General features: G+C 42.8%; 1 protein-coding gene across 4 annotated transcripts; it reads left to right on the top strand.

The window, feature by feature from the left end:
- The first annotated feature begins 21 nt into the window (after nt 1-21).
- Nucleotides 22-25,335, top strand: LOC105885322 (uncharacterized). 4 transcript variants are annotated; one of them, XM_075994878.1, is made up of 17 exons: nt 22-228; nt 1,320-1,428; nt 9,406-9,519; nt 12,259-12,345; nt 14,545-14,676; nt 16,906-16,944; nt 17,070-17,150; nt 17,269-17,341; nt 17,492-17,627; nt 19,518-19,619; nt 20,320-20,380; nt 20,477-20,512; nt 20,587-20,654; nt 20,770-20,852; nt 22,371-22,441; nt 24,172-24,327; nt 25,163-25,335. In XM_075994878.1, exons 3-17 carry the CDS (start codon nt 9,433-9,435, stop codon nt 25,181-25,183), a joined length of 1,233 nt encoding a protein of 410 aa, XP_075850993.1. In that variant the 5' UTR covers nt 22-228; nt 1,320-1,428; nt 9,406-9,432; the 3' UTR covers nt 25,184-25,335. The 4 variants fall into 4 exon arrangements, with proteins under 4 accessions (XP_075850993.1, XP_075850992.1, XP_075850991.1 ...); XM_075994877.1 differs by having other exon boundaries at nt 1,323-1,428; nt 20,299-20,380; nt 25,163-25,334; XM_075994876.1 differs by having other exon boundaries at nt 20,299-20,380; nt 25,163-25,334.
- The last annotated feature ends 1,129 nt before the right edge of the window (nt 25,336-26,464 follow it).

Raw genomic sequence — 26,464 nt, 5'->3', positions numbered from 1 at the left:
TCTCACAATGGGCAGACAGGACAGACCAGCAGGGGCCTGGGGGCCCAGTGAGGAGCCCCTGTAAGTTTAGGCTGTGTCAGGGCCCTTCCCCCACACAGCCAGCTGCCCCCCAATAGTACCAAGTGCAGGTGGGCTCCAGGGAAGCAGAGCTGGGAGCAGAGATTTCTCCAGAAGTCCTCAGAAGCCCCAGTATCCTTCTGTAATTTCTTCATTGTGGGAAAGACAGAGGTCAGTGGTGAGAGGACCCCTGAGCAGGGCTGGAGTGGAGCAGAGGACCTGGGGAACTGAGTCAGAGAAAGGGACAGGCAGAGAGAGGCAGACAGGGAGTCAGGGCAGGGAGCAAATGAGGGAGCCTGCAAGGTGGGGGAGGGGAGGAACTGAGGGCCCAGGTACAGGGGACAGGAAAGCTAGGAAGTCCCTGCATCAGGGCTGGGAGGGGCCCTTGAGCTCTAAGGCTCTGACCTCCCAGGGGCACAGCTGTGCAGGATCCCATGGCACTTGGATACTCGGGTCCCCCTTTGTGGCTGGGTAGCTGGGTGGAGCCTCTGGGTCTGTCTCTGAAGTGGTGACTTCCAGGAGAGAGGGCTGTCCTGGGTCCAGTTTGCCTTGGAGTCTCCTCTGTCAAGAGGGATCCCCAAGCATCCTCCTTCACTAACCAGGTCACTGTTTCATTTCCCATCTGGGCCAGCTGGGTGGCCACCATGTTGCACAACTGGGCCCCAGTCTTGGGGGGTCGGGATGCCGGAGCCCATTATCCCCTTGCCTCATGTAAATATTAACAGTACTAGCTGTAGAAGGTTGGCACTGGACACAAGTATGACAGGAGGAAATTATGGTGACTTTGCATTTGTGACAAAATGCTTACAAAACTGTTGCCTGTGGTATTTTGAGGGGCAGACTATATGCCCTCAGAGCCTGTACCTGGAGGAGACATTAATAGGAACACTGGGAAAGTTAGTGTGTATTGGTTTCATCTTGGCACTTTCCCAAAAATCTACATCAAGGAAAAGATCTCAGGGCAGTTTGCAAGCAGTGATGTCATGGAAGACAGCTCTGCTAAAGCAGCTGTCTTTGCCTGTGGGGACAATCTACTTTGGCTGAGCGTAGAGTCACTGGTACCCCCCAAGATTTAAAGAGGCAAGAGCTTCTGTACTCCACCAAAATGAAACAAGTACAAGAGGCAGCTTTGAAGAGATGGCCTTAGCAGGACAGTGCACACAAACACTTCTCAGTCACATCCACCACACAGTCAACCCAAAGGTAAATTGGCTAAGTGCATCACCATTCCATCCTAACCTGTTATTTTGAATTGTCTCCAGTAGACAGGATTGATAAAGCCCAGGATCTGGTATGAAGAAGACCACAGTTTCAGGCCTCCAAACTATGTCTGGACAAGATATGTGAGGATAGCTATGGACTTTAGCAGATGTGAGTAGACTAGAAACCTGAATGTTTGAGGGCATTTTATTGCAAAAGAATCCATAAATCTGGCCTTCTGATGCATAGACAAGTTTGACCTCTAATAGAACTGCCATGACCCCAATTCTGCACCAACACAAAGTAGGCTGCAAAAGCCCTGCTGTCCTCCAGATGGGCACATTCTCCAGTGGCAACTTCAGATGTAGCCACAGAGGATGATAAGCACAAATGATTTTCCACAAGGCAAAATGGGTAGAAGAGACAAGAGATGTGGAATGCCTCCCAGAGGGCCAAATCAGGGCCTGCCAGATGGGCTGGCTGAGACCAGGCACTGCCAGGATGGGAGCTTTCACAATTCCCGCCCGGCAGGGTTAGATCATTGCCACTGACCCATGTCAGCTGGGTGTAGCTCATTCTCCTCTTTCCAGTCTTGAGGTTGTTAATGCAATTTTATGGTTTCTACTCCAGGGTTATAGAGTAGGTTGTTTGCAGAGTAGAGATAACTTATGTTTTAGTTTATCATTTGCCAGATGACAGGGAGTCCCATCATTACTTGGTGGAGAGAACTGAGCAAAATTCTAAAGTTCTTGAATTTTGAATTAGATGTAGCAATTTTATGAGACTTTGAGGTTATAACTCTTGTACAGGAGATGAGAATATGTTGTGCGTGGGAAAATTGCTCTATGTGTACTTATGGATATTTAGTTAAATAAATGGGTAGACTGACAGATAAACTGCTGTCTCTCAATAGTCACACTCTACTCTCACTCGGTAGAAATGAAAACCCCAATTCTTAGCTTGGCACGTAGCCTCTCAGAATAAAGATCACAGTTCCCGGCCTCTTCTGAAGCTGGTATAGCCATATGACTAAAGTCAGGCCAATGGAACATGAGCAGAGGCAATATATAACAATTTCTGGTTATTCTCTTAGGCTAGAAGAATGTTTTTCCTTTCTGCACTCCCACAACCCACTGGCTAGATGTGGATATGGTGTTCACTCATCCCAGAAATACCCTAGAGATGGTGGAGCAAATACATAAAACAATCTGGATCCCCGAGATGTGGAGCTGCTAAACCAGGCAAGGTCTGCATATGGCCAGACTGTTAAGTAAGGGAGAAAGGCATTATTTGTGTCTCTGTTGAAGCAACCAGAACTATGTCTAACAATATTCCACTGTAAGGGATTTGTTCCTATTAAAGGTAGTGGGAACCAGCTGATAGGATTTGAACTAGATGATTTGTTGGAATATTTTAGTTCTAATGTTATATTATGCTATACCTGTATCATCTCATGGAAACCACTCATCTTGATTTTCTGGAACTTGAATAAGTCAACCCATCCTCCAAAGCAGTCATTATTTTCTCTCTGCTGTGACTAGAAACAGGGCTGGAAATTGTGATGAAGAGTACCAATCCCCACAACAGACAAAGTCATTAATCACATGTTTATAAAAATAAGATTAAAATATCAATACAAAGATTGATCTTTCATAGTTTCTTAGAGAAATACTGTGACCCCTTTAAAATATATATTATCACACCCTCTTGCAAATAACTGGTGGTTTTTTAAAGTTAGAAAAGGTGTCAAGTCTGTATCATGCTCTGTGGGGTTTTGCTACTCCATTCTGCATTCTCCCTCTTTCAACCTTCTGTAGGCATTTCCATGATAAACCCTTTGCAGTCCTATGTCTCAATGTCTGATTCTTGGATTACCAACTGACACCCCCTGGAGCCCTAAGAGCCCTCCCCCTGCCAGTTAGGGAGTATCAGCCAGGTCATCAGCAGCTGTGGGGTTAGGGCTTAGCCACCAAGGGGGTTCAAGGTAGGGCTGTGCATAGGCAGCTTCTGGAAGGGCTAAAAACTGCAGGCAAGAGATAGGTGCATGTGCTGCCTCTCAACATCCCCTGTGAGCAGGACCTGGGTCAAAATATGACAGTGAATGAGACATGTTTGGTGGGGCAGGGGGGGGGTTGCTGGGGGTGATTGCCCCTGTGTTCTTGGTAGGTCTGGAGTTGGGGAAGAGGACTTGTGGGGAGTAAGTCAGAGAAAAGGGCAGGAACAGATGGGAAATGGGAAGAAGCAGAAAGAATTGAAGATAGAGATGAAAAAGAGAGATACAAAAGGAAGAAATTCACTAGAAACAAAGTCATGATTAGAAAGAAACAGAGGAAAGAAGAAAACTATGTTAAGAATCCTCCACTTTGAGTTCATACTTTGGTGCTTCAATGTCCTTTTTACTGCTCTAATTCTGAACATTCAAAACTAGCTGAAACTCCTTGATAACAAACCCATCCACTGGCCTCTAGATGTCTCCCCACCCCCTTTTTCTCATTTGCTTTGCTTGCTTTCAGTCTACCCAGTGAAATTCCCTATCATTTTTGAAGGATTGTTTTGTCAGATATAGTATTTTTGTTGTCAGGTTTTTCTTTCAGCACTTAATTTTTTAAATTTATTTTTTATTTTTTAGTAGAGATGGGGGTCTCCCTCTTGCCCAGGTTGGTCTCAAACACAGAGCTCTTGCAATCCTGCCTTGGCCTCCCAGAGTGCTAGGATTACAGGCATGAGCCACTACACTCAACCTCAGTACTTTAAATATATTATTTTACTCTCTTCTAAACTATAAACCTTTCTTTAGCAAGGTTTCTGCTGAGAAATTTGCCAATAATCCAGTAAAAGTTCCCTTGTATGTGACAAGATGTTTTTATCTTGACACTTTTAAAATTCTCTTTGTAGGCCGGGCGCGGTGGCTCACGCCTGTAATCCTAGCTCTCTGGGAGGCCGAGGTGGGCGGATTGCTCAAGGTCAGGAGTTCAAAACCAGCCTGAGCAAGAGCGAGACCCCGTCTCTACTATAAATAAAAAGAAATTAATTGGCCAACTGATATATATATAAAAAAATTAGCCGGGCACATGCCTGTAGTCCCAGCTACTCGGGAGGCTGAGGCAGAAGGATCGCTGGAGCCCAGGAGTTTGAGGTTGCTGTGAGCTAGGCTGACGCCATGGCACTCACTCTAGCCTGGGCAACAAAATGAGACTCTGTCTCAAAAAAAAAAAAATAAATAAAATAAAATAAAATTCTCTTTGTGACTTTTCAAAGTTTATGATATGTCTCAGTCTAGATCTCTTTAGATTTTTATCCTATTTGGAGTTCTTTGAGTTTCTTGAATTTGTATGTCCATTTCTCTTCTCAGATTTGGAAAGTTTTCAACCATCATTTCTTCAAATAGTTTCTCTGCTGTTTTCTCCTATCTTTTAGTTTGCAGATTCTTCTGCCTAGTCAAGACTGCTGTTGAGTCCCTCCAGTGAATTTTTCAATTCAGTTATTGTATTCTTCAGTTGTAGGAATTCTGTTTGGTTCTTCTTCATACTTTCTCTATGTTAATATTCTCATTTTGTTCATGTGTCATTTTCCTGATTTTGTTTTCTCGTTACCTGCCTGTGCTTTCTTTTGCTTCCTTTAACATCCTTATGACGGTAATTTGGATTCTTAGGCAATTCATATATCTCCACTTCTTTAGGTTCTGGTTCTGAAAATTAATTTGTTCCTTTAATGTGTTGTGTTTTCCTGTTTCTTTATATATATTTTGCTCTCTTAGGGAGTGTTTTGGCATATGACAAATCAGCTACCCCACCCAGACTTTGCAGTCTGTATTTATACAAAAAGGACTTTCTGTCCCTTCTGTCCAGTCAGCCCAGCTAGAGATTCTAATGTCCTCTCACGTCTCTTCTGGGGTTATATCCTTTCTGGGCCTGTGTAATTTAATGGAAGAGCTTTGCAGGTTTCTACTTAGGAGCTCCCCTTGGTGTCTGTGATACCATGGCCTCTATGGTGCTGTAGTTATCCGCAGTAGTGGAGCTTCCTTCCCATAGTGTCTTAGTGTTCGTCTTTGATACTGCAGCCTCTGCACTAAGTGTTCTAGGATCATCTTTTTTCTTTGATTCCTTCAACCTGGCACTACATTGCTGTCCGTGGATTTAGGTAAGACAGAAACTGGTCCCTTGGACAGTCCCCCCTAATAGTCAGAACCTTGCATGTTGCTCTAATCCTTTCCCTCTCTGTGGAAGAGATTGGAATTGGGAGTTTCCTACTAATAGCACGGGTGTTGCTATGGGGAGGAGCTCTGGTGAGAGAACTAGTGCCCTGAATTTTTCTACCAGGTTTTGATGTGATGGAATACGCACTTGCCTACAGCACAGGAACATTTTAACTGGTTTCTAGATTTCTCACAGAGGCCTTTGCTGTGTGTATTGTTAAATCCATGTCTCCTGGGTGATAATGGGAGTCTAGGCTTTCCTGTTTTATCACCTTTCCCTTGCAATTATATTTTTAAACTAGCCTTGATTCTCTAGTTTCCCCTCATAATATGTAGTAGAATTCTTATATTCTGCAAATCTTTTATATACTTCAAAAACTTGACATTATGTGCATGCCTAATTTAGAATGAAAATAAATATTGAAAGAAAACTTTAATTGTTTGAGAAACTTGGCCTTAAGTATAGCCTGCAGTGTATAATAGTAACTACCTATTATACCCATATCTGTAAACATATTTCTCTATCTACATACACACACACATAATTTATATGTTTAATTTGGAATTTTAATTATATTTTCCCACTCTTTCATACAAACCTGGCATATTGTTGTATATGTTCAAAGGATTTTCTCCAGGCAATTCATAAATATGCAAAAGAAAACTTAGATTTTTCATTCAATGTAAGTTTCTAACATTTATTTTACTCAATTATAAACTACTTTATACATTTATAACTTAAATTCTACAAAATTTTAAAAAATATTTTCAATATTTTGCCTGCCAAAATGTTTACAAACCTTTCATTTTGTGTATCAGATGTTTTTCTACATCTTGATGGAGGTATAAGGGATATAGAATAAACAGAGCCTATATAAATTTTACAATGTATTGAATTTTGACATACATAAACTGCCATAAAACATCACTAAAAGTAAGGTAATTAACATATCCCAAACTCCTTGAAGTTTCCTGTTGTTTGTTTTTAATATATTTGTCCTATCTCTTGCTCCATTCCTTCCATTTTTCCTTGACACACTCATTTGACTTTTTTTTTTTTTTTTTTTTGAGACAGAGTCTCGCTTTGTTGCCCAGGCTAGTGTGAGTGCCGTGGCGTCAGCCTAGCTCACAGCAACCTCAAACTCCTGGGCTCGAGCGATCCTTCTGTCTCAGCCTCCCAAGTAGCTGGGACTACAGGCATGCGCCACCATGCCCGGCTAATTTTTTATATATATATCAGTTGGCCAATTAGTTTCTTTCTATTTATAGTAGAGACGGGGTCTCGCTCTTGCTCAGGCTGGTTTTGAACTCCTGACCTTGAGCAATCCTCCCGCCTCGGCCTCCCAGAGAGCTAGGATTACAGGTGTGAGCCACCGCGCCCGGCCTCATTTGACTTTTATAGAATTTTATGTACTAGAATCATGTAGGTTGTAGTGTGTATTTTGGATTCTTTAACTCAGCACAATCATTTTGAGATTTATGATGTTTTCTGTATTAATGATTTGTACTTTTTAATTGCTTTATAGAATTCCTTGGTATGGATATGCCACATTTTTTTAATCCTTTACCTTGGAAAGAGACACGGAGTTTATTTTCCCATTTTGATCTTTTCTCTTAAAACATAGACTCAGTAGGCAGCAGCTCTACAGTGTTGTCCTAGCTGCCTGGGCTAGAGAACCATGGCATCAGCCTAGCTCACAGCAACCTCAAACTCCTGGGCTCAAGCAATCCTTCTGCCTCAGCCTCCTGAGTAGCTGGAACTACAGGCATGTGCCACCATGCCCAGCTAATTTTTCTATATATTTTTAGTTGGCCAATTACTTTCTTTCTATTTTTAATAGAGACGGGGGTCTCGCTCTTGCTCAGGCTGGTTTCGAACTCCCGACCTTGAGTGATCCATCTGCCTCGGCCTCCAAGAGTGCTAGGATTACAGGCGTGAGCCACTGTGCCCAGCCAAGGACTTATGCCTATTTTGTTAAACATTCTTAAATGCTTTTTCCACATCTATCGAGAGGATCATATGGTCTTTGTTTTTACTTCTATTTATGTGGTGAATTACATTTATAGACTTGTGTATGTCGAACAATCCCTACATCTCTGGGATGAAGCCCACTTGGTCATGATGGATTATTTTTTTGATGAGTGGCTGAATTCAGTTTGCTAGGATTATTATTATTATTATTATTGAGAATTTTTGCATCTTTATTCATAAAGGATATGGATCTATAGTTTTTTGTTATTATTGTTGTTTTTGTTTTTTGAGCCCCTTCCTTGCTTTGCTATCAAGGTGATGTTGATCATCCTTGCTATCAAGGTGATCATAAAACATGTTGGGGAGGATTCCTTCCTTCTCAATGTTATGGAATAATTTCTGCAGGATAGGTACCGGTTCTTCTTTGTAGGTCTGGTAAAATTCGGGTGTAAAACCATCTGGTCTGGGACTTTTTTCTGTTGGAAGATTTATCATTGCTGCTTTAATTTTGATACTTGATATTGGTCTCTTCAGGAATTCTATCTCATCCTGATTGAGCCTAGAGAGGCTGTATGTTTCTAAGAAGATAGACTAATGGCCAACAAACATGAAAAAGTGCTCAACATCTATACTCATCAGGGAAATGCAAATCAAAGCCACAATGATATATCACTTAACTCCAGTGAGAATAGCTTTTGTCAAAAAGTCATAAAACAACAAATGTTGACATGGATGCAGAGAGATAGGAGCACTCATACACTGCTGGTGGGACTGCAAACTAGTACAACCTCTATGGAAAGTAGTGTGGAGATACATCAAAGAACTAAAAGTAAAGCTACCATTTGATCCAGCAATCCCACTACTGTGTATTTACCCAAAGGAAATAAAGACATTCTATTAAAAAGACAACTGCACTCCAATGTTTATATCAGCACAATTCATAATTGCAAAGATGTGGAAACAACCCAAGTGCCCATCAATACGTGAATGGATTAATAAAATGTGGTATATGTATGTATACCATGGAGTACTACTCAACCAGAATAAAAAGGTGAATACCTCTTGTATTAACTTGGATGGAGCTGGAGACCATTATTCTAACCAAAGTATCACAAGAATGGAAAAACAAACACCACATGTATTCACCAATAAAGTGGAATCAATCAATCAACACTTATGTGCACATATGGAAATAATATTGATCAGAAATCAAGCAGGTGGGAGGGGGAGGAGGGAAACACATAAGTTCACACGTATTGGGTACAATGCACACTATCTCGATGATGGTCACACTTAAAATTTTCACTCAATTGGTACAAAAGCAATGTATGTAACCAAAATATATATATTTGTAATATCTCCTTTTTCTTTTTTATCTTTCCTTTTTTTTTGAGACAGAGTCTCACTCTGTTGCCCGTGCTGGAGTGCCATGGCATCAGCCTAGCTCACAGCAACCTCAAAGTCTTGGGCTCAAGTGATCCTCCTGACTTAGCCTCCCAGGTAGCTGGTATTACAGGCACAATGCCTGGCTAATTTTTTCTATTTTTAGTTGTTTGGGCTAAATTTTCTACTTTTAGTAGAGACAGAGTCTCGTTCTTGCTCAGACTGGTCTTGAACTCCTGAGCTCAAGCAATCCTCCCGCCTCAGCCTCCCAGAGTGCTAGGATTACAGGCCTGAGCCACCATGCCCAGCACTCTGAAATATATTGATCTTTATTTCATGGACAGAAAAATAGAGTTCATATTTGTAAATGTACCATGTGTGTTTAAAATTATATCTTGAACAGTTTTTGCATAGATAGAAAGATGTCAGATAGATAATAAATATGGTTGAGATGGTTTTCTCTTTGAATCTTCTACATCTCAGGGGTGTTCTGTAGCTTACTACATGAGTTGTTGAGAGGGGTGTGACACCTCCCACTCTGCTTGTGTGTTGGGTCCTTCCTGAGGTTCTGTCATCATTCACTGTCTATGTTTTGCAGCCCAGCCCAACTGTTTTGCAGTTGACCATGGGAACCCTTGGGAGTTCAGGAAGGAAGGAAAGGCCCAGAAGCCGGGATAGGAGAGCTGGGTTGGGAAGGACAAGAGGTGAGAAGGTCAGCAAAGTTTGCAGAGAGGACCTATCCTTGGGACAGCACCTGGTGAGGTTCGGGTGGAGGAGGGGTGACCTCAGAAAGAGGTGAGGTGGCAAGGGGGTGTCCACTGTGATGCTCCAGGGGCAAGCAGGAGATTTGTCCACAGAAAGTATAAAGCACCCGGTTGCTAGAGGAGGGACCACACAGGAGTAAGGTTTGGAGGGTAGCAGAGCTCTGTGCCCCTCCAAGTTATCCTGAGTGTTCCACTCAGGATCATTGCAGACTGCTGATCAGCTGACCTGCTCATACCCTAACCTGTCACTAAGCCTTCAATTTGACCCTGATACTTCCCCAGACCCCTTCCTTCTCTTCCTCCTCCCCAATGCCCAACACCCTCCTCCCCTCCACCCCCTCCCCCCCTTCCTCCTCCCCAATTGTGGCCAATTCCCATCAGTCCCCCCACCTACCCCCAATACACCCAGCCTCACTCCTGGCGACCTCAGGGTGCCCTGAGAGCACCCCGACATGGTGGTGAAGAGGCTGATCTTCTGGCTTCTCCTGCTCAGCGCTTTTTACCTGTCCACAAATGTGAGTAAACACTGGACACGCCGTGGTCTCCCCCTTTATATTGGGCTGTGTCACACTGTGGTTTACATAACACCACCTCACAGGGGCTATGATGGGAGCTCTGTCCTTCCTGCAGACCAAGGACCTCAGTGAGGATGTCCTGAGCAGCCTGGCCGCTCTGCCCACACCTGTACACATCAAGGGGGGCTGGTCCAAACACAGGAAAGGGTGACAGCGTGGAATGTGGACATAGTAACTGTGCACTGTCATACAGGAAGGATTTAGGAATACACTAAACACCACTGAATTGTAATATTTACTGGTGGGAATTGCATGGTATGTGATTGTATCTCAATAAAGTTTTAGAAAACGTAAGGAACTCTTTTTTAATAGGCTTCATGGGTATTTGACTGGCTCCTGGAAGCCCTGTGTGAGATCCTCCTCAACTCCTGCAGGTTTCGTGCTGTCCCATGTGCAGTTGTTTCCCTGAGAGTCCATCATTCGCATTAGGGAGTTTGGCAGCCCTGGGAACAGTGGTACCGAATCACTGGTGTTAGTACTAGTATGTTGAAAGTTAAATGTCACTTGTGCTTTGTGTTCTCTGGTTTGTTGACTTGTAGGAACTTCTGAGTCATTCCTTCCTTGTGCTTTTGAAAGCTGCTCCTACGGACTCTGTGTCCAACCAGTTTGATGGGGGCCCTGAGAAGCCCTAGAGATGTGAAAATCCATGGCTGCACCCTGCTTGGATGGTTAAAATGGGGAAATATCTAGGAGTGACGTGACAAGGAGGTGAGGGAGTTATTGTCCTTTATTTTGTAAAATACGTGTGCAGATTATTGATTTACCCAAAACAGAAAGGATCATTAAAGTCTTTAGGATTGTCAAATATGAAGACATGATAGGTTTCTAGTTTAAAAGTTTTCACTCTCCCATTATATTAAAACACCCTTATGCCCCGGGAAGGGGTTAGTGGGTGAGAGGTGGAGACCATGTGGAGATGAGATTTGTTGTGATGGGCAGCACCACCTTCTTTGAGAGGGATCTGGAACATCCAGTGATGGGGAACGCCCGTCCCATTGAGGCAGAATCATCCCCCAGGAAGATCTCCATGCAAAGAAGGATCTACTCTGCTTCTTTTGAGTCTGCTAAGGAGGACATGTCTGGATAATCTTTACTGGAAACTTTCCCCCTTTACTTGGCTGCATTTTCATAGTTCAGTTAAACACTCTTCCCCTACATCACTTTCGACCACTTGGACAAATTACCTTGTTTTGCATTTTCAATGTCCCCCTCTTGCTGCTCATGGGCATAGACTGTGAGAAGCTCAGCTGTTACTGGCCCCTTGGGATCTAATGTAGATAGGAGTCCACTACTAATCTCTGTGTTGCATGTAGCAAGAGTGCCCACAACTGGAGATGTTTTACCAGTTGGTATCAAGACGGCCTTTGTCCCTTTGCGCATTTGATGCACATCTTTCCCCAGTGCGCTGAGAGCTCCTGCTGCCTCTCAGACGGGCTGCTCACAGGCCTGCTGCTTCCCAGGAGCACACGCTGGACTCCCCTCGGCCGTGAGGCTGAAGATGAACGTGTTACAGGGTTCACAGGCCGCATCCTAGACAGGTGTTCTTGGCTCAAAACAGAGGCTTGGTATGTGGATTGGTCTGAATTACCTTTTGAATTTATTTTCTCCCAAAATACTTATAAATCTGGATTTTCAAAAGGATCTGTTGGCCTTTTCTTGTGAAAGCTATGCATTCCTAAAATTCGTCTTCCTTTACAGATTGATTTCCAAGGTTGCTATCGATTGGTTTAGGTGCAATGCCATGAAATATGAATGTGGATACTTCTTATTGGTTGTTTGATATTGTGTTTTTAACTAACTTCAATATTCATAGTTTTCATCACAATTATAAGATCACTGCATTATGCAAATCTGTATGTACTTCAGAAATCTGACACTAAGTGTCTTGGTTCAGAATCAAAGTGAAAATGAAAAATGAACTTAAATATTTTTAGAAATGGGCTAAACAGCAATCAGTACTTAATTGTTCCTGAAATAATAACTCAAGCATTCTTATTATAACACTGTTCATCTCTCTCACTTATATCTATATATATAAACCTATGTGTAAATATTATTTTCATTTATATCTTTAATACATTTTTATTATTTTTTTCCCATTCTTCCATTTAGTTTGTGAATATTTGTGAATATTTTCCAAAGAATTTCACCCAGACAGTGCGTGGCTATTGCAAAGAAGACCTAGGCTTCTCATCCATTGTAAGTTTTATTTATTTCTCATTTTTAAATGGGCTCATAAATTTAGAAGGAAAATTCTCTTAACTTTCAAAAAATATTTGCAATGTTTTTTGTCTGGGAAACAGAAACTAACAGTTTGTGTATCAGATTTTTTTTCTTAGAGTATACGTGTGGCAAAGTTATGTATAGTAAATAGCATCTTTTACTAAAAGGATATAATCTGTTGATTTTACAGTACAGATAACAGCAGTTAAACCATCACAACATTCAGGGTTCAAGACAGTAAATACACCCATCAGCCTCAAAGGTTTCCTCCTGTTCCCTTTAACCTGCCTGTCCTTCTCCCCCATCCCACCATCCTCCCCCTGATCTGCTGTTGAACATTTTATATTATACCATTTCATGTAACACAGTCATACAGGATGGGTTGTGTTGTTCTGGATTCTCTAGTCATAATTATTTTGAGATTTATACACAATGTTTTAAATATTCATAGCTTATCCCTTTCTTTGCTGAATAGAATTACTTTATATGCGTCTATATCAATGTATTTTCCTTTAACTAAGAAAGAGATATGAGGTATATATTTTCCATTTCGATGTTGCCCTTAAAACTAAAACCCAGAAAGTGGCACCTCTGTAAGATTTCCCAGTATATCCTTACATTCTGTAGCTCCATGACAGATTAACTGGGGACAAATACAACTGGGATTATGCCTCAAAATGCTCAAACATGTAGAATATGAATACTATTTATTTTGGAATGCTTGTTCAAAAGAAAAATCCCTGTCATGTAACGTGTGGTTTTACTAACTACAACCAAGATGTTACTATGACAATGTTCAAACATACAGCATTGATTTGTTAGCATTTTACTAAATATGATTAAACACATATCTTTCCATCCTTCTATCCCTCTATCCATTCATCATTCCATTGTATTTTGGATGTGTTTCCAATTGAATCACAGACATCTATATACTTCCTGCTACATAGTCTAGCATGACTATCACTAACTAGAACTCAATATTTGTTTATAGATTTCTCTTTTCAAAGAAGGTTATATGCCATAAAATCTACAAATGTTAAGTATACCAGTAGTTTACCAGTCACTAACCTGGTAAACTACATATACCAGCATAACCCACACCCCTTTCAAGATCTACAATATTATGTCACCCCAGAGAATGACCTCTCCCCCTTCCCAGTCAGTCCCTGTCCTCATCATAGGGGAATTGTGCTTAGTTTAGAATTTCATATATATAGACGGTGCCACATCCACTCTTCTGTGTCTGCCTCATCCTGCTCAGCAGAGTGGGTCTGAAATCACACACGTTGTTGCTGGACCCGTAATTCCTTCCCTCCCACTCCTGACTCAGTACATGCTGCGTCAGACCGGTTGAACGACTATCTCTGTTTCTTTCACTCACAGGAAGAAACAATCAGAATTATGATGTGGAATTTTGAAGAACATACAATTAAATCCAGCAGACTCTGTAGGACAGTTTTCAGAATCTGTCTGACTTATTCGGTGAAAGTCTTTGTCTTTACTCACATAACAGTTTAGTAGAATTAATGTCAAGAATCTTGGAGAAATCCCACGTCATTACTGTGATTTTCATTATTTCCACCTTGCTTATTTTTAAGCACTAAATTTGACATTTGTTTCTGAATAAAGTCATGTCTTTATTGTATTTTTGGATCTATTTTTTAATGCTAACGATCCATCAAATCTGACAGAACAGTGTGATTCCAAGTGAGTCTCGCACAACATTAGACACAGGAGAGGGCAGGGCCCCAGTGAACCAGTAATATGGCCCGCAGTCTCCTGCCGGACACCCCGTATCTATGTGAGATCATGCACTTGCGGGTTAGCTAGGTTACCATTCCACAATGTATGTATACTTCAAAAGATCGTGTTGAACAGGATAAAGACAATTTTATATGTCCGTTTAAAAAATAAATAAATAAATTTGGGAAAAAAGATACCACTTTAGACCAAAAAAAAAAAAAAAAAGAAAAAGAAAAAGAAAACCACCCACATTCACAATGTCTAATAACATTATCAGCCATGCAAAACACATTAAACTGGAAATTTCCACACTTCCTTGAGGCAGTGGTATTCCCTGGAGATTTCTGAGGGTGTAGTTGGGTGTCTCAAGATAGTTCTTTGCGACTGATGTATTGTAAATGTCATCCAGGTGTCTCACTATTGTTGCAGCTCGTCCATATTCTGCTTGATAATGTTCAACTTGGGCCTGACTGGTTGGGAATTCTTTGGAAGTCTGTCGTTATTGTGTCATACTTGGGAAGTGTTACGTTAAACATTTTCTTCTACAGAACTCTCCATGACGTGAGTATGCTTAACATACACCATACCAGGATGCTTGCAAATAAGCAGAAATTTTTACCATCACTGCAACTTTTATTTCCATTCAGTGCTACAAATTTTATTCATACTGCTGTTCTCGCTGCATCCCACAAATTTTAGTATTTCTTACTTTGTTATGATTTGTATATAAAGATTTTAAAATTTCTGTTGAGAAAACTTTGACCCATGTGTCCTTTAGAAATATGTTATTTATTTAATCTTCAAATATTTTGTAGTTTTCCATCTATCTTTCTGTTATTGGTTTCTAGGTTCATTTTGTGGCCTAAAAGCAAACCTTCTATGATGACTATTCCTTTAAATTAATGAAGGTGTGTTTTATAGCCTGAATTTCATCTAATCTTGATTATGCGACCTGAGCTCAAGAAGACTGTGCATTCTGCTGTTGTAAGATAAAGTATTTTTATAGATGCCAATAGATCTAGTTGATTGATGGTGCTGTTCAGTTCAACAATATCCTTATTGATTTTCTGCCAGTGACTGAGAGAGGGGTATTATGATGGTAGATTCATCTATTTCTCCTTCCAGCTCTGCCAGTTTTTGCCTCATGTGTTTTGATCTCTGCTGTTAGGTGCACACACAATAAGGACTGTCGTGTGTTCTTGGAGAACTGACCCCTTCATCATTAATGTAATGCCCATTTGGACCCCAGATACCTTTCCTTGCTCTGGAATGTGTTTTGTGTGAAATTAAAATAGCTGCTCCAGTTTTCATTTGATGAGCGCTGGCATATTGGATTTTCGCAGCATCCCTGCACTTTTAATGTATGCGTTATCTTTGTATTTAAAGTGGATTTCTTGTAGATATGACATTGTTGGGTTATATTTTATTATCCACTCTCTCAGTCACTGCCTTTGAATTGGTATATTTAGATCATTTATGTTTAAAGTGATTATTGATATGGTTCGAGTAATATCTCTCATATTTGTTACTGTTTTCTATTTGTTTACTTGTTTGCTTTCTTTTGTTTCTTTGTTTCTCTGGTTTTGATGGAGAGTTTTGCAGGATTTCTTCTCCTCTTTGCATATTGCTTATACTTATTATCCTTTTTAATCTTTTACTTTTTGTAGATGTTGTCTTTGAGTTTGAAATAGACATTGGACGTAATCCATGTTCTCGTTCAATACCCACAATACTGCATATGAGGACGTGGACCTTGTAACAGGCTGTTTTCAAACTCCACCCATTCCTTATATTCTTGTCATCATTTGGATACATACATACAATCACCAAATATATTGTTGTTATTATAATTTTTCCTTTTTCTGCTATCATCATTTTGAATAAAAGGTTTCCTACTAATCAATTAAGAATAAGAAAACGTTTAACTTAATTTATTCCTTCTCTAATGCTCTTCCCTTAACTATGTAGACCCACACTGCAGACATACTTTATTTTCCTTCTCTCTGAAGACCCTCTTTTTTTTTTTTTTTTTCCAAACCAGAAAATGCTGAATGAAGACCCTCTTTTAACAGTTTTTGCCAGCCAGGTCTCCTGGAGACAACCTCCCTAATTTCATGTTTGTGTGAGAAAGTTTTTATTTTTCCTTCACTTTTGAAGGATAATTTTTCAGGCTACAGAATTCTAGTTTGGTAGTGCCTTTCTTTTAACATTTAATTTTATCTCACTTTCTTTTTGATTACGTGGTTTCTAAAGAGAAGTCTGATTTCATTCTTATTCTAGTTATTGTGTGAAGGTAAGGAGTTTTTATTTTTCTTTCTGGCTTCCTCCAAGATTTTTTGTTTATCTTAAATTTTCTGTAATTTCACTAGTATATGTCTATGTGAAGGATATTTTTAGTCTCTTCAGAGCTCCTTGGATCTGTGGTTTGGTGTCCATCGTTAATTTTGGAAAATTGTCAGTCATTACTGCTTTAATATTTTTTCTCTTCCTTTCCATTTATAACTGAAGGTATCAATTGTTTCTATTTGGGAACAGCAGGTATCACTGTTCTTTCAACTTTATTTTTTCATGGTTTAACTTTAAATTCCTTCCACCTCCCATAGTTATTTTGCTCCCTCACCTTTCACTGAGTATCCTACTTCACATGCTCTATAAACCGTCTGCATTCAAAGCAAGCTTCATATATGTAATGTACCACCTTCTTTTTCTCAAGAGTTACACACTTGAAGGCAGGTTTTACTAGCATGATAATATGTTGAAATTATAACTTTTTATTCCATATTTATGTAGATCAATGAATCAATGAAATGCCTTAAAGACAGGAAGAAGGTAAGTAAGAATCTTTTCAATACACCACTTAAATTTAAGGTAAAATCCCTTTTGTTTGCCTGGATTACAGTCTAAAACCAAAAGGAAAAGCAATGGGTAATTATTAACGTTCAGTTTTTTTGAAGGATCAAGTCAAAACATGTGAGAGAACTACGTGGGCCAGGATTAAATATGAGAGACATCAGAATGTCAAAAATATGGACTTGGTAAGAATTGGACTGCTTCATTTTACCATAATTCAGTTTATTTCAGTACTGTTAAGTATATTCACATTGTTGTGCAATCAGTACTTCTTAAATGGCTTTTCTCAAATCTGTCTTAAAGTCAGGATACATAAAGAATAAATTGAAGGGATCAGATCTAAGAGGCTCAAGTTGCAATATCTGTCACCCAGAAGGTATGTTACTTGTGGGGAGGAAGTCCCCAGAGAGGGGAAATGAGTCTTCCCTGGAAGGTGAAGACAGGCTTCCTGCCTGCAGGATTCTCACCTCCTTTCCCCACCCCAACCAACCCGCACACACAAAGAAACCTGTTTTGTCCTTTCCAGGAATTAAAAAGAATTTCAACATCTGTGAAGAACTGGGATATAGGAAAGCAGAAAATGAGGCTAAATTGAGAACAACAGAAACAATAGGAGAACATCATTATAAAATGTATGAAGAACAACTGGCTGAACTAGAGGAGTAAGATGTTCATGGGCTCATTGATACCAATACAGTTTGTGGTGTGAATGATGTGTGGATCTACGTAGAAAATTGAGATTTTTTTTTTAGAATACTCTGTACAGTATTTGTGGCTAATTCACTAGGTAAAGAATTGTTCTTGTCAACCCTGCCTTGATTTCTGTAATTTGTATTGTTTCTCTCCCTTCATGCACTCTTCTTTCTAATTTACTTAAGGCTGGAGCGGGTAGTGACACCAACATTGTTTAACTTCAATATCAGGATTTACATAATCCTTTCGGTTTCCATCATTGTATTGTCCTATGATATGTGTAATAATATTTTATTAAATGCAAGACACTGGGTAAAAAACATTTAGACAAAAATTGAGACCTAGTACAATGTTATCCAGCTAGGGAGATAATGGGGGGTTACTTTTAGCAGGTTTTCAGGGTCGCTAGCAGCACTGGGTGCCCTTAACAAGTCAGCAGTGCTGAGTCACAACAAAGTCCGGTGTATTGCCTGCCCACCTTCACTCCTAGAGCACAGCTCCTCTGGATCCCAACCAAAGCCAGTGGACTACAGTGGGGGTCACTTTTTTTTTTTTTACCAGACCTTGAACTCCTCTCAATTTCCTTCTACGTCTGTGCATGTGTGTGGAAGGTGCTCAGGTTCTTTGCATCTCAGTAGTCTCTTCTGAGAGTCATTAATGAAACTAGTGGAAATTGGCCACAGATGCCAGGTTGACCTTTGGCATCCCTCTCCCTCTTTGCCTCATGTTTCTTTACAGCCATGTATAATGATTTCATTTCATTTCATCAAATCTGATGCATGGAGCCCTGTGTTTCCTAGTGTTCTCAGAGGGAGGTCAGGGGCCGCAGATCCACTCATCCATATTCCACTGCACAACCCTTCCCCAGCTTCCCTCAACACTCAGGTCCTCTGTTACTTCTTCTCACGTGCATGGCAGGGGCAGCCATGTCCTCGCTGCTGCTCCTTTGCATAAATCTGTGAGCTCCTTTAGGGTGGGGACAGCGCCCTGCTCCCCTTTGTGTCCACAGCACCTTGCACTGCACCCACTGCATTCCAGCCACTCAGAAAGCATTAATGACGCAGTCTGAGAGCAACATAGCTGGTCTACCCGTGAGGTCGTTGCCCTTTTCTGCCTCTACTTCATATGAACTCAACTTTATTCAACCAAGCTGGGTGGTTTTCCACTTGGCATCTGTTTGCAGGAGGTAACACCTGACTATGGAGACTTTCAGATCATCTTTGGTTCAGTACATGTGGTCGGGACTAAGATTGGTCTTTTCCCTCAACCAGGACCCTAGAAGTAGGTGATAAGAGTTCCAATCCTGAATCAGAGAAATGTCCCATAGTGAACTGCAGGACTGATGACTCCGTGTCCTGCAGGAATCTCTCTGAGGCTGAGTGTCTGGGTCCTGGCTCAGCCTCTGACTGAGAACTGCGTCTCCCTGGGGGAGAAGTCAGACAAGTACCGATGCCCTGCTCCATCCTGATGTGTCTAGTTGTGATGAGTTGGTCAGGGCTGGCTCCACATGACAATGAAACGAACTCTCACCGTCTCAAGCAGGTGACTGACCCCAGAAGAGCACATTGTGCATGTCACAGGTGCTTTTGATATTCCTTGACTTTTTACTAATGAATAAGAGTAGACAGGTAAGACTAGTAGGAGCTCAGAATTGGAGAGGACTTGCCAGAGGCCAGAGCTTGATTTTCCTTTGTCCCTCAGTGGAAGGTTTCAGTTCTTCCTCTGACTGTGATTGTCAGTCTGTACATTTAGGGCAGGTGGCAGGGAACCTTTGAGTCCCAGCCTTCACATGCTGGGAGGGAAGAAAAGGAGAATTCCACATGGGCTGCTGTATAATGTGCATTTCTCTCCCAACTCAGGGAGCTGAGAAAGGAAAAACTTAAGCGGGCACAGTGTCAAGGGATCCTGGCTCAGGCGGACCAAAAACTGCAACAAGTTACGGAGGAAGTAGAATCATACAGGTGAGTTCAGAGAGTGAACACCAGTCTCTCAGCAAACCTCTTTTTTTTTTTTTTTTTTTTTTTTTGGTAAGCTTACTCTAATGTTTAGACCCAATTACTACAGAAATATAAATAAATGATCAGAGCACATATACATAGAGAGAGAGTTCACATAAGCAAAACAAAGTACCCTAAGTTTTACAAGTAAACAAAAATGTTGAGTTACTAGACATTTCCTGATCCCCAGTGCTGGCCAGAAAGCGTGGAAACTTCATTGACACAAACATTTCTAGGGATGATGAAAATTGTCATAATCCTTAGGAAAGCTTTCAGCTGTAGGATGAACCACATCCATCAAAATGGCCGTGACATTTTATAAACCCAGCTGTCACTGCCCTGTGAAATATGGTAAGGACATTAGTATGAGGAGAATGAAGCTTTATGATAAAACATGCTCAGTGAAGGATAAATTAGGGAAATACTGAGAATGGGGAAAGAAATTATGTCAAGTCAGAACCCAGCAGGCATTAAATAATTGATAAGGAAACAATATAGCAACAGTCTTATCCCACCTGTACTTTTAGAATCATGGGAAAGGTATTTTACATGTATGGATAAATTGCGTAAGGGCACAGATGTGTGGATAACGGGAACATGGCAGATTATTTAAAATCAAGCTCAATATTGTGCTTTACCTGAGGGAAGCGAATCTGACCCACAGGGAAGAAATTGAAAGCATGAAAGAGCAGCAGCAACTGGTGGAGCTCCACCGCAGACACCAGGTAACATGCGCTCTGCCTGACAGCTGCCGAATCCTTTAGCACCTAACGTGGATGAGACACCCTAAACACACGGTTTCTATGTGTTGGCTTTTTCAGATTGCCACTAGCGAAATGGCAGCTCACCACTACTGGGTAAGATTGTTTCGTGTCCTTGGCTTTGTGCATAGTCTGCCAGGGCAGGATGCGGACGTGTTTCTCTCCCACAGCTCAAGACCCAGGTTCTGGCGAGGGAGAGGGTGGAGCAGGCCAGGGAGGCTGCCCGCTTGAGGCACAGGTGAGTGAGCCTGACGGACATTTTCAAGGATGTTCTGTTTTAAGAGGAAACTGTCAGTGTCTAAGCACTGAGTGTTCTAGTTCTTATCCACATGCATGCTTTCTCTATTTTCAAGACTGGAAATGATGCAGGAAGTGGAATATGGGGCGGAGAAACCTGCACCGAGGAAATCTGAAACGCAGAGCCCTCCACGCACAGGTGGGGGCTCGCGGCGGAGGCGGCAGCTCAGCTTGTGCTGCAGGAGCCACACGCTCTGCTGCTCCTTCCGGGGCAACTGTTCTGTGCCCTGGAAACAGCCCCGAGTTGTTACTAAAGGGAATGGGAGTCTCTCAGGGTGGCGGGACACTTTTGGTCAGGTGCCTGAGGCAGGTGGCACTTGGGTGGGTCCCCTGTGACTGGTGGAGCTCTGGCCTGTCCAGTGACTTTGGACACCCCCACCCACACTGAGCTCGTGGTTACTCCCGACTGAAGACACAGCCTAGAAGGGAAGTGGGCCAGCTCTGCCTCCCTTCTCTAGTCCATGTGGACAGCTTCATTTTCCTTTTATTTGAGAAAGATGACACCTGCAACATTTTGAATGAGAGCTGTAGGTGCTGATGACACAGGAAGTTTTCTTGCTGTGTCTTTCTGGATCAATGTTTTACTATGAGATCTGCTCTAAGACTGGAATATATTTTGAGCTTCCTGTTTCTGTTTGTTTTAATTGTTTATTGTGAGCTAAAGAACTCTATTAGTAAATTCAATATCTATGTAATTTTATTCCTCTGACATTATCAGTGTAAACCTAAAACTTTACAGTTTTCTTCTTCTTCTTCTTCTTCTTTCTTTTTTTTTTTTTTTTGAGACAGTCTCACTTTGTTGCCCAGGCTAAAGTACTGTGGCATCAGCCTAGCTCACAGCAACCCCAAACTCCTGGGCTCACGCAATCCTGCGTTAGCCTCCCAAGTAGCTGGGACTACATGCTCAGCTACTTTTTCTATATATTTTAATTGGCCAATTAATTTTTTTCTATTTTTAGTAGAGACAGGGTCTCACTCTTGCTCAGGCTGGTTTTGAACTTCTGACCTTGAGCGATCCTCCTGCCTCGGCCTCCCAGAGTGCTAGGATTACAGGCGTGAGCCACTGTACCCCACCAACAGTTCTTTAGTGTTTTCCTTTTCTTATTACCATTGTATTAGTTTTCTTTAGAGTTTTCCTTTTCTTATTACTATCATATTAGTTCATTTCTTTTGCAAATTATTATAATACCTGGTCAGATATGGGAGATAGATTAAATATCAAGAGATTTAAAGAACGTCTCATGGCATGAAGTAAAGGACCCAGTGCTATCCATTTGTAGGGTTTATTGATGTTCTTCCCACCCAATGCTGTTCTTTTTTTAATTTTTAACATGTGCTTCAGTTGTAAGCAACGTTCCTTGGTATGCATTGGGAAGCAACTAGTTTAACTTTGATTTCCAGCTAGTTGGAGCCCTGACCTGTCCCCAGCTGGTTGATGTAAGGAAACCACCTGGACCTGAGCTCTGTGGTGTCTTCCTCAAGCATGAGGCTCAGAAAGCTCAGGGCCACCAGGGCATCTGGCAAACCCTGTGCCTGTGGTGAGGGACCCACATGTGAGACAGGCAGTGAGATGGCAGAGGGGGGCGTGGAGGGTTCTCATTGTGCACAGAATATCGGTGTCAGAATGAGCCCTTGTCTCTTTTCTGGCCTTTAACAGATTCACGACCTCAATCTGTGCCCAGGAGGAGCAGTGTGTGGATCCCATCTGAAAATGCAGACAATGGGGAGGTAAATGCCGTGGTCATTTTCACTGTAACTATTTTAAGAAATTGGGTTTTTTGATTGTCTATTTTTCCCCAGCAAATGTACTCCTGACCTCAGCTCCGGTTTGTGTGTTCTGTGACATCTTTTCTGTGCCTTTATTTGTCAAAAATCAAAATCTGACTCATAGAGCCTACAGGCTTCTGTAATCACAACTCAAGATATTTTAGGGATGCTTCCAGAAGCCTTCCAGAAGCTCACAGGCTGAGGACTGGTTGGTTTTCACCCGTGTTTCTGGAACTGATACGAAGTGCCACTTTACGACTTTGTGTCTCATGGCACAGCAGGCCCCTGACTGATGCCATTTGCTTGCCATGTTGCTGGGTCCTGACGTGTGGTTCTTATTGTTGCTGCTCTTATGTTGCTTTTCTGCCTCACATCACTTGATTAATTAGTTGAGATCATCTGCTATAATCTTCAGAGATGGAAGATGTAAAAACACATCCCTCTCATTTTCTATCATGTGCTTTGCTCAATGCTGAATGGTCTTTAATGAAAGAAATTCCATAATTCATCACTGTCCCATCTCTGCTGGTAACTGTGCCATTCAGGAGGCCTCCAATGGTGCCTCATAAAATGCACTGAATTGTCAGAGGGTACATATTGGAACAGAAAATGCACAGAGGAGGTGTGATAGCAAAGAGGAAAAGTTACTAATCACACGCAGGACCAATTCCAAACAAAGGCCTTGACTTACGGTGGCAGACACTGACTCTCCAGTGGCCTGTGTAGCTGTGACGGCTGGTCTGTCCTCTGACTGGACCTCATAGGACTTTTACACTTGACATCAAAACACATTTGTTTTAGTTGTTACTTAGAATTCCCACCTTATTTTCCATGGACAAAAATAATTCTTTATGTCACCTGCACTTAAAATTTGGTATGACCTGTGAATTAAGATATTCATAAATCTTAAAGCCATACCTAACTACCTTGTGAAGGTAACATAGTTTCTGTCTGCAAGCCCTGTGGCGTTCCCTGAGGACTCAGGAATCTGCATCTCCCAGAGATGTCTGTGCACAGGGGTGGCTCCTGCAGACAGGACAAGACCCTTTGTTCGGGAGGGAAGCAGAGGGGCAGGAGGGGCTCGCAGGGGGAGCTGGGATGGGCTTCAATTCTGCCTCCTGCAAGCTGTGTGACCCTGGGGGATTCTCTCTTCTTCTAAAATCCTCTGTTCCCATAAATTTAGAGCAGCACTGTCATACTTACCTCATAGGGTTCTGAGAATCAGAGACAGGACATTAACCACCTGTGGAAAGTTCTCCCAAGAGCAGCTGTGATCCATGCGTGGAGGTGGACTTTTTGTTCCTGTCCTTGTGTCTGTTCTGACTGTTGCAGGGAGGAGCTTGTGCAGGTGGGGCAGGGGGTGGCCCTGACATGGACGCTCGTCTGTCTGGAACATGCTTCTTCCTCGGTGTGTCCTGTCTGCTCTTCCCTGGGATGGGGCCCAGCGTCCTGCATTTGCAGACACAGGCAGTGCCGTGTGGTCACAGCAGTTTGTCCCCGTGACTTCCCTTCACTCCCAGCAGTCGGGGTGACCCAGTGGGAGGAAGATTTTGGCACTGATGTTACTAGTTTGAAGCCCAGTGGAGGGGAAGGTGTCAGTGTCTGTCACCTGCTTCGTGGAGCTCAGCTTTTATTGATGATTTTGTCCATCATGTGAGCAGGTTTCAAACTTTACCATTTTCTCTCTGCAGGTGGAGGTGGATGCAAGAGGGCCCCCTGGAGTCCCAGGACCAGCCGACGTGTTCAAGCCCATGACTGGCCCTCTATCAGCGCTCAGGGACCATGGGCCATTTTCTCACCCCTGGTTCCTTCTGAGACTCAGCACCCACCTCAAGGGCCACCATTCGGTATGGTGACCTGACAGAGTGAACTGAGTACAGCCTGTTCACCTTTTCTCTCACTGAGGCAACAGAAAACCCTGTTGCACCTGGTGCTGTAGGGCTGGGCAATACAAGGGTAAAGCTGGCTAAGGACACAGTGTGTTCCTCAGGTTCCGGGGACACACACAGGGTGGCATCTTCTCTACATCATGAGCTGTCTCTCAGCTCAGACCCAGCACCCACTGGGAGCCAGCCCTGATGCTCAGCTTTGCTCTCCGGAAGTTTCCATGGAGCACCCTCAGCCTTCCCTGTGCTCTGCTGTCTCAGGCCCCAACACCCACTCTATGTGGGGTCTGCTCAGAGTCTCAGCTCTGTCTTGTGTGAGCTGGGGACAGTGTTGGTGTCTGAGGACATTGTGAGGCCAAACAGACCAAGCACATAAAGGAAGAATCTGGCAAAATGGCACTCAGCCCCTCAGTGTTTAGATGAAAATATTTCCACTCAGAAGATCATCAAACAATGCTCATTGAAGTTCATAAAATAAATCTCAGTGTGTGGCAGCTCAGCCCAGAGATTTCCATTCCCTTTTTCAAAACATAAGGCAAAGTCCCCCTCTCTGCTAATAAAGTTCAGATCCCACCAGATAAAGAAAGGAAAGGTAAGTTTGGGAATGTGAACACAGTTAAACTCAGTGCTGTATACCTGAGATCTGAAGGCAATTGTTTTTGATGACATGTAGACATGCAGCTAAAGCTGGACACAGAAGTATTCGTTAGGGGCACAGATATTTTATAGGACATAAAATGTATGGCAGAACAAATAAGATGACATGGAAATAAACCAAAATCTGTTCACCTTACAGGACAACCATTTTGAAATTTGAAGAGGACCCAGATACTGTCAGGCATATTGGAAATGGGGTCAGACCTTCGTGTGCTCCCACTTTGTTCAGTGCCAGATGCTCCCTTGTCCCCTCACACCCATCCCGGTGTTTCTACCTAATAAACCTTCCAGTTCCCTCTGTCTGGCTCAGTGTCTGCTGCCTGGAGGACCCGCTGACCCCCAGGGTGCACACGGCGATTCCTGCACATGCAGTTCGGGCAGACACTAAGGTGGTGCAGGCAGAAGCAGGGTCACCTGTGGGGTTGTCGGTACTGGGAGTGACACAAGGGTTCTGCAGGGGTGGTGGGAGCACCCTGTGTCAAGACTTGGGTGGTGATGGTGCTGGTTCATTCTAGAAATATTCAGGGAGCATTTGCTGCCTGCTAGTCACAGGGTGATCAGATGGGCCATTCTGACCCCATGAGGTGGTGACTTCTCATGATGTGGCAGAGAGGACAGCCCAGCAGGGGCCTTGGGAGCCAGTGAGGAACCCCCCAACTTGAGGCTGCATCAGGGCCCTTCCCCCACACAGCCAGCTGCCCCCCAGTAGCACCAAGTCAAGGTGGGCTCCAGGGATGCAGAGCTGGGAGCAGAGATTTCTCTAGAAGTCCTGAGAGTCCCAGAATCCTTCTGTAATTTCTTCATTGTGGGATGGACAGAGGTCAGTGGTGAGAGGACCCCTGAGCAGGGTTGGAGTGGCACAGAGGGCCAGGGAGACTGTGTCAGAGAAAAAACACTTAGGATGGGGTGCGGTAGCACAGGGATGTCCACTGTGATGGACCAAGGGCAGGCAGGTGATTGGCCCCCATGGAGTATAAAGCATCAGGTTGCTAGAGCAGGGACTACACAGGAGTAAGGTTTAGGGGGAAACAGAGCTCATGTGCCTTCTAATTATCCTGAGAGTCCCACTCACCTGCCACACAAGGACTGCTGGTCAGCTGACCGGCTCTCACCCTGACCTCCTCCCACACCTCCAGGACTTAGTTTGACCTGGAAACCTCCCCACACCACCCCTTGTCCTCCTCCTCCCAGCTTTCTTCCACACCTTCCCCTCCCCCTCTCCAATTTTGACCCCTCCCTAATTCCCAGCCCCAGCCCCTCTCAGTCCCCCTCCCACCCCCTAACCCACCCCTCCTTCCTGGAGACCTCAGGGTGTCCTGAGAGGACCTCGACATGGAGGTTAAGAGGCTATTCTTCTAGCTCTTTCTGATTAGCGCTACTTGTCACTGGTCGGTGAAGCTGAGTGAATACTGGACACGTGTGGTCTCTCCCTTTATGTTGG

The sequence above is a fragment of the Microcebus murinus genome, chromosome 19 (genome assembly GCF_040939455.1).
Source record: "Microcebus murinus isolate Inina chromosome 19, M.murinus_Inina_mat1.0, whole genome shotgun sequence".
NCBI lineage: Eukaryota > Metazoa > Chordata > Mammalia > Primates > Cheirogaleidae > Microcebus > Microcebus murinus.
This window is presented reverse-complemented; position numbering and strand designations above follow the sequence as displayed.

Coding starts and splice junctions, on each gene's coding strand:
- LOC105885322 (XM_075994877.1), top strand. CDS start 9,433: ATGGGAACCCTTGGGAGTTCAGGAAGGAAGGAAAGGCCCAGAAGCCGG. Junction 12,346..14,544: donor ACCTAGGCTTCTCATCCATT/GTAAGTTTTATT, acceptor CTATTGTTGCAG/CTCGTCCATATTCTGCTTGA. Junction 20,655..20,769: donor GCTGCCCGCTTGAGGCACAG/GTGAGTGAGCCT, acceptor TCTATTTTCAAG/ACTGGAAATGATGCAGGAAG.